The 8,410-nt window shown below is 44.6% G+C and overlaps 1 protein-coding gene across 1 annotated transcript; it reads right to left on the bottom strand.

Moving 5' to 3' along the window:
* Positions 1-4,872: 4,872 nt before the first annotated feature.
* On the bottom strand, positions 4,873-7,564 carry klhl38a (kelch-like family member 38a). The gene is made up of 3 exons (XM_053447018.1): positions 6,209-7,564; positions 5,648-5,753; positions 4,873-5,162 (listed from the first exon to the last, which is right to left on the bottom strand). Exons 1-3 carry the CDS (start codon positions 7,562-7,564, stop codon positions 4,873-4,875), a joined length of 1,752 nt encoding a protein of 583 aa, XP_053302993.1.
* Between the last annotated feature and the right edge of the window lie 846 nt (positions 7,565-8,410).

Raw genomic sequence — 8,410 nt, 5'->3', positions numbered from 1 at the left:
GATTGGTCTTGACTAGTCAGTAGCTGCCAGATCACGAAAGAGAGCCATGTTTCTAAGCCGATGTCGCGGTTGTGAACCAGGTAAGAGAATGTGTATGTGACTCGAGAGCAGGGTGAGACGACACAGAAAGCCAAAGGCTGCAGTGATGTTTGTGTAGATAGCCTCGATGCCCAACCCTGATCCTGATCTTAGCGCCCAATAAGTTTTCCAGTTCCTGTTTACTTGGAGCACTCAGGAAGAACGACCGATTGTCTTTTGTGACAGAAATGCACTGTTGATCCTCGTGTCAGGTCTGCCGGGGACGACCCCCTCCCCCACCCCCCACCCCCCCTCCCCTCCTTTATTCTTCCAGCAACAAGTATGCCAAATGTTACATCATCACTCACTTTTTAGTCACATTTAATGCATTATCACTGTTATCACAAACACAGCGGGGGTTTAACAAGAGTCGGTTTATTTTTCACGGTGGGGGGGGGGGTTCAGCTTTTAGTTGTAATGTATATTCGAATTCTGTGCCTGGTGCCAAAATGTATTTTTCTTTGAATGCCTTTGTAGTCACGGACCTTCTGTACATATGTGTGATATATAAACTCAGTGGGGGACATTTGAGGGTTCTGCCTTGTTCTTGGTGTCTCTACCCTGCCATGTTCCAAGCTGCGCAAATCAAGCACAGAAACGTGGGTTGTGAATGTGTACATGCTGTATATTTTAATTATTCCCAAATTTAATATAAACAAAAACTCAAATGAAGTAGAAATATAATTTTACCATGCTCTAGGATTCCTGCCTCTGGGGTTTCTTTATTTTGATGTCATTTTTCTCGCAGACCTTTTTATTATTAGTGTCCTTATATATGTGTTGATAGTACGATTTTTATTTCTACTGTATAGTTCATAAACTCCTCAGTGTTAAGATATTCCTAAATTGCAAATAGCACTTTTATTGGACCAATTTATTGTTTATGTTGAGGTTTATTTTGTCTTAATTAATTGATGATAATAATAATTGATCTTTATTTGTTACATCTGGGTCCATGGTGCCATTTCCCAGGGTTCCTCATGAATGAAGGTGTGTGTGTGAGAATGTCTAAAGGTTTGTTTCCAAAGGAAGAATAATGGCTCAAACAAAACTCTCCACTGACTTGAATGTAGGAAACGTTTAAGTTAATAACTGTCATTGAAGAAGCTCCGTGAACATTATACCTGAATATAAAGTACGCACTTAAAACATCTGGTGTTCATCTTGCGTTCTGTGACCGTTGTCACCAAATGATCACAAAGCCTGACCAGCCTGTCAACTGATGCCATGTCCCAGTAGATTAGTCCCTTTGATCAGCTCTACTTTGGACCTGTGTAACGAATGTGTGCATGCTGAACTGTGACCTATTTGTTTTTTATCAAAGAAATTATAATAAAATCATCATTCGTACCCTGTTGCAGAATTTCAAAGTTATCGCCAGCAGAGGGCAGTGAAGGGGAAACCTCTCTGTTGTCCTCGCCTCATCCTGTTGTCTTAGCGACATCTTGTGGTACAAGCTGTGTACAGCAGCCATGTTAAATTGCAACACTTCTCCATAGTTGATATATTGGATAATACTGATGGTGTAAAATGCTGCCATTCAGAATCTATGTTGACAGCTGACCAACTACAATAGAAATCACTTTAAAATGTGTCCATTCAAACTTAAATACATGTATGACCTTCACCTGCAAGTAGATCTAGCTTCATCGCCTGAAGATTTTCCTGGTTTCATGATGGTTGACCTGGTTTTTATGTAGTTTTACTCTGGTATTGAAAATAAAATTAAACCTGTTGCTTATTTTCACTAAAATCTTGTTTGTGTTTTTATTTTCTCTGGTGAGATTGTTTATAATGTTTTTCTTGATTTCTAAGAGAATAAATCCTGGATCTGGATGAACTGATGAGTGTGTGTGATTGGGTGCAGCTTAATTGAATGATTGTTGGGTCTTGGTGGAGGTATGTGCTCTAGTGAGTGCCCTCCTTGTTAAATTCTGAACTTTATGGTAAAGGTCCAGATTGGCAACACATGATTTCCCATTGGAAAACCTGTATTTAAAACAACCAAGTTCCTCTGGTTGTAACATTTCTATCATTTCATTTCTTACAAAACAACTCAACTGTTCTGTTAATGAGAACTGATTTTACAACCAGCCACTAAATATAAAAAAAAAAGGAACAGATATAAATATTGAGTAATACTTCGAAGAGTGTTCAGATAAATGTAAACAAGTTGTTATACAGCATAATGTGTATAGTGGTAGATATTGTTTTGTATATACAATGTGTGTGTTGCTTCATGCATGCTGCTCCTATGTTTGTGTGTGTTTGCAGCCTAGCAATGAAATGTTACCCCATGATGGGTTAGTAACAGACCCTGAAAATAACCTGGCTGAGCAGTGACCCTCACACTGTTTTCTATGGACACACAGCGACGCACACAGTCAATAAAGAGTCTGAATAGGCTTCGCATTCAGCAGTAGCTCAGAGAAAAGTCCAGTATTGGTCCTAAATGCTGCAGATGACACTTGACTCAGAAGTGTTTCTTTTTTTAAAGTCTTAGCTTTGACCTGATGATGATTTGGGTCCAGACGCCAGAACATGGACACACACACACACACACACACAGGGCTGTTGTGAGGCATTCAGAGGGACCAGGCTAACGAGGGGGCGACTCAAAACCACTGACAGGCTGAGCTTGCTAATGTGGGGTGTGATGAAATTCCCTCCTGGCCGCTGCTCTGAGACGAGTTTCAATGTTTTGCGACTAATGGGCCGGGATTAAAACGCTAAGACAGAAATCTGATCCTAGATCTCTTCCCCTTAAGTCGGCTTCACTGAAGGACTGTATACATGTTGAGCCTGGTGGTGGTTGTGTGTGTGTTCGTGTGTGGGTTGGGGGTGTAGCTACATATTTAGCTCACATGTGGAGCTCCTACATGCTCGCTGACGCTCCGTATGACAGGAATGTGCTCTGGGGGATCAAGAGGTCGCCACATGTCAGTCTCCACTGTAACATAAACCCTGTGTTCTTTACCTCTAAGACAAACGTGTGTCTGTGTCAACCATGTGCTCCTGTGTATGAAGGGAACATGACTCAGACGCTCTGCAGACAACTGGGGGAGCGTTTAAGTTCAACTGGGGACCAGTAAGCGGAGACTCCACCAGTTGTTCTGATGCGTTGGGACATTCAAAGCAATAAATTGTGTTTGTTTTGTCACCACGTTCTGGAAAAACCTGCATCAATGTTCAAACACACACACACACACACACACAAAGGGAAATCAATGATCATTTATAGACGTACAATACAAAAAAGAAAGATCTTTCACTTGTGCAAGTAACAGCAGCACATTGTGCACTATGCAGAGGATAAAGGTCTCAAACACACAGATGATCCTGTTGGTTTTCCATGTAAATCATCACCTGGGGTCACAGCAGAGGAAGAGGACGCAGTGATGATAAGACCAGGGGCGTTTCAACAGGTTACAGATGCCATGCAGTGACTTGGGACCCCAAACAGAGAGGGGGGCCCCCCAGAGGACGGCTCGTTACGTTACTCTGAAGCAACAACAATTGTGTAGGGCCTCCCAGGTTCTGTGAAACAACCCCTGGGTAAGATATCTCTTCACAATCTCATTGGCTCCCTGTCTTTTCTTTGCCTCATGATAAATAAATAAATTCTTGTTTTGTATATTACTCAATTCTGATTCGTTTCTCCCAACCCGGAGGGAGACAGAAGATCTTCACTGAGGATCAGGCTGAGACAAGAGAAAAGTTATTTCTCAGGAGCTAAATTTAAAACGTATGAGAAAATATTCTAAAATCTGATGTGGATCACGAATGGAGCTCAGTTATGTTGAGGAGGAAAAGGAAAGACAAAGAAGAGATGCTATTTTGAATTTTCCTTTCCTCTGAGACATCTGGTATCTTCCTGTGTCTTGTTGTTTCCTCAGGTGATTGGAAGATTGATGTCAGATCACTGATCCCCCCCCAAACCCTTTTTCAGTTATTACTGCGCGTAGCAGGTCACTGCATACCCACCAGGCACTTTACATTCAAATAGAGCAGTGTCACATTTCCTCACATCATCGGAGCTGCCTCAGAAGCCATTTTCTTCATGTAACAAATACACCAGATGAAGAATAAAACACAGAACACGCTTTGTTAGGGGGCAACAGGAATAGATCTCAGAGTCGTGGATAACGTCATTTCAATAAAACTGTTATTCTTGGCTACATGTCAGCCATATAGACCAATAAAGATCCACCATGATGGACTTTGCCATGGGAGCTTGTCACACTTCATCATCGTCATGTTAACCCTGTTAGAAGCATGAGGGTCATGGAGGAATGTGTTTTCTTCAAAGTGCGACTGTCTGATCGGACATTTTAATAAACACGAACAGATATTCAACATGTGTTCAGTTTTTGCAGAACAGCTGTGAGTCCTCCGCTGTGTGTAAACGTCGGGTGAAATTAACACATTAACACGTTAAGTTAGCATCAAACGTTTGCAGCCGTCTGCGGAAAGAGCTTTTTGGATTCTGTGTCCGAGCAGCTGCTTGTTGTGCAGACGGCCTCTTGTCATCTCCGGGGGTTCGGTTCCCCCCCCCCAGGTGCCTCAGACGTGGCGGCTCTGCACGTCGGTCCGAGCTCGTCTTTGATTGACACCGTGAAGTCAGCCTGGATTAACGTCCCGCTAAGCTGCGGCAGACACTGAGCCGCATGAGGGAATGCAGTCTGTTACAAAATGGTTTCCCATTTGTGAAGCTAGAGGCCGATAGATCATGGCAAGAGGGAGGTGGAGAACTTGTAGACAATATTTACCAAAAGTGGCAGATTGGATGCAAGGTCATGGTGGGTTGGGTCTGTTGGATACACAGACCAGTGGCAGGGAGCCATGGTCGAACAGCTTGTACGGCAAAGAGCCTTTGGACGTCCAAACATCCGTCTTTGGGTCGTAACACTCGAAGCAGTCCGAGTCCTCGATGACATCTTGGCTGTTGAGGATGCGTCCGCCGGTGACGTAGAGCTTGTTGTTGATCACCGTCGCGCTGTGGTGCATCCTTCGCTCCTTCAGATTCTCGCACTTGACAAACTTGTTGGCTTTGGTGTCGTAGGCGATCATTCGCCTGGTGTACCCTGGAAATTAGATTGTCAGGTGGGGTCAGGTGTTATGATTCTTATAAATATCAGATGAAAAACCCACAGAGCCGGTTTGCCTGGTTGTAGCTATTTCCTCTGAGCCACTGTTGTTTGAAAACCATCAAACACACAACATCGGAGTGTCATCTGCACAATATGGGCACTGCTGTTAATATCAGTCAACCCTGATTACACTGTGGTGAAATACTCACAAGACAACAAATGTGTATCAGTCCACAACCGAAAGTAGTCCTGAAAATAGTGCATGTAATGTGAATGTTGCTTAACATTGGCAAAGTGATATGAGGGAAGATGTGATGTGCCACTTTGGTTGTGAGTTCAGGTGTCCCATGTCAGGGAATTAGGTCGTAAAACATGTTTGGAGTGCCACAGAGAAATTTTAGCCCTAAAGTTAGTGATATAACATCTGGCCTTTCACTTTGTAAACACTGGGGACAACAACTTATTAAGTCTGAACTCACCTCCTATGATGTAGATCCTGTCCTCTATGACGGCTGCTGGGGCACAAACGTTTTTCACCGTCCTCGTCTCCAACCTCGACCACGAATTGCGAGCGATGTGATAAACCTGTTGATAGACGACAAACATTAATACTCATTCTGCTTTCTAGATTCATCATGTACCGACTTTCTTAAGAAGGGATAGTTCACCCAAAAATGAAAATTCTCTCATTATCCACTGTGCACTATGCCGATGGAGGGGTGGGTTAAGTGTTTGAGTCCACAAACCACTGTGGGAGTTTCAGGGGTAAACAGAGTTGTAGCCAAATCCTATATAATTGATATAAATGGCGACCAATTCTTGAAATGCAAAAAAAAACTGAAATAAACATGAAATGCCTCCACACTGCTCCTGTGATGTCATCCGAGTATCCGTGAGCCCAAGTAGGGAGTAGATAATGATTGAATAAACTATCCCTTTAAATTACTGCAGATATACTGACAATTAAATGATGTATGCCATGTCTGAATTTGTATGGCAACCATTCCTGGCACTCAAAGTGTTGATCCATCCTTATCTACCTGAATCAGCCTGACTGGGTTCTGCATGGCGTCCTCCCCTCCAAAAACATAGATCCTCTGATCACTGGCTGCAACGGCCGGATGCAGCACGGCGGTGGGCATCGGCGCCATGGCCTCCCAATGGTTAAACATGCTGTTATACCTCTCCACCGACTGAGAGATCCGCTTGTCTACCCCGATGCCTCCCAAGACAAAAATAAAGTGCAGGTAGGACACACTCTGGTGGGCGTATCGTGGCTCCGACATGGGCTCGGCAGTCCTCCATTGGTTGGTCTTGAGGGAGAGTGTGTACACCGTGGCGCTGACCGAGCTGTCGCCCGACGTCATGCACAGGCTCAGGCCGCCGAGCACATAGAGGATGCTGTGGATGCACACGTATGCAGCTCTGTAGAGCCGCAGGGGGAGCTTGGCCAACCACTGCCAACGATGGGTCCTCTCGTCGTACAGCAGTGCTTCACGTGAGGTTTGTTCATTGTTCTTTCGTCCTCCAACCACCACCAGGGTTTCTCTGCAGGTGTAGCGTCTGGGTGTGGTCCACAGTGGCTTGAGCTCACGGCTACACTTAGTGCTGACGGTAAGCATCAGGCGACGTACAGAATCGATGATCTCGGTGCACAGCGTGGACGACTGCACAAGGGGGTCATTGGCTATGAACTGGAAGAGGTATGTCGGGTGGATGTAGCGCAGACGGACCTTCTTGAAGAGGTCGTGGATCGCTCCGCGTCGTGAGAACGGGTCATGGTGGATCCACGCCAGCAGGGTCTCAAACACCTGCTCCTCCTCGGCACAAAGACGGTCATCTTCGAGGTAGCACATGAGCTCAGGGAGAGACAGCTCGCAGAAGTCCTCTGTGGCAGCCACGTCAGAGAAGCACCTCACGGCCATCTCCTTGGCCCTCTCCCTCAAGCTCTCACAGTGGAGGATCTCCGAGAGGCGGATCATGCTCAGACAGTTCTCTGGACTCAGCTGCCCCTGGAGAAACAGTGAGCAGGCCTCGAAGAGACCTCCGTAGTGAAGCATGGATGCTGCCTGCATAAGCGGCAGCACAATCTCCATCGTGATGGAGATGCAGCCCGTGTAGACGTAGTCCACGATGCCACTGATGACGCTTGAGGAGATTCCCTTCAGGTTCACGCGGGCCTGGCTGCTCTCCAGGAAGTTGCTGCAGAACATTGCTCGGAAGTACGGGCTGCTGGACACCAGGACGTTCCTGTGGCAGGGGATCTCCTGATGCTCGGTGCAGAGCAGGACGTCGGTCAGGATGCGCTCCTGCCGCAGGATGTTGAGCTGGACGAGGAGGTTGGAGGGAAGCTCTGAGTCTTTGAAAGAGAAAACTTCACATGGTCCACAGGCCATTCTGTGGACAGAGGAAAATGTTAGACTAGTAAAAAACGTTTTTAATTGAAGGTAAACTGTTGAAGTTGAGTTTATTGGGAAATATGTCCTTTCTGAGAGTTTGATGATAACATCAATACCAGTCTTATATCTGTACCTTATACATGAAACTACTGCCAGGACACGGTTAGCTTAACATAAAGAATAGAAACAGAGAGAAACAACTAGCCTAGCTCTGCACAAAGTGAATAAACCCTCCGACTAGCGCCTCTAACAAATGAACTTAACACATGGCACCTCATTTGTGGTTTGAGAGGCATGTATGTGCCAGGAAATGAGACTTACTGGAGTCTGATTTAGAAGAATATGAAGAATATATATTAATACTAAGAATAATAATTAATATTCCAAAAGAAAATAGTTAGACCTCTGCAAATGGCAAATCTACTGAAATGCTAATTTGCTTGTGAACCTGGCATGACACTTTTTCCATACAGGTATTTTTCCTTCTAATATGTGTATAAAGCATTATGCTCTCAAGTAATCATTAGGGTAAATTAAATTACTATATTACATAAGTTGGTTCATTAGTTAGTTTATCGTAGTTTCACAGCTCTGTATGTTTACGTTCTCCCCTACAAACCATGTCCATCCTTACACAATAACAACAGTAACAAACAAGGACATCTCATTAACATGAAACACTGACATGCAGTTAATAGCCGGGTTAGTGGTCGGCTCATGTTCTTATTTAATGCTGCTACAGCTGCACATACCAAAGCCCTCACACATCTTATTGACCTGTGCCTGTGTCCCGAAGGGCTTTATGTTCACATTGATGTTGTGTGCTGTTTACCAGTTTAATTT

Source organism: Pleuronectes platessa, chromosome 18, assembly GCF_947347685.1.
Source record: "Pleuronectes platessa chromosome 18, fPlePla1.1, whole genome shotgun sequence".
NCBI classification, from domain to species: Eukaryota; Metazoa; Chordata; class Actinopteri; order Pleuronectiformes; family Pleuronectidae; genus Pleuronectes; species Pleuronectes platessa.
The sequence above is the reverse complement of the archived record's forward strand: the minus strand, read 5'-3'. Positions and strand labels throughout refer to the sequence as shown.

Excerpts from the sequence above, each read along its gene's own strand:
- klhl38a (XM_053447018.1), bottom strand. The coding sequence starts at position 7,564 with ATGGCCTGTGGACCATGTGAAGTTTTCTCTTTCAAAGACTCAGAGCTT. Across the intron at positions 5,754-6,208 it reads ACCCAGTCAGGCTGATTCAG|GTTTATCACATCGCTCGCAA; the intron begins GTAGATAAGGAT and ends GTCTATCAACAG. Across the intron at positions 5,163-5,647 it reads CAGGATCTACATCATAGGAG|GGTACACCAGGCGAATGATC; the intron begins GTGAGTTCAGAC and ends TCTAATTTCCAG.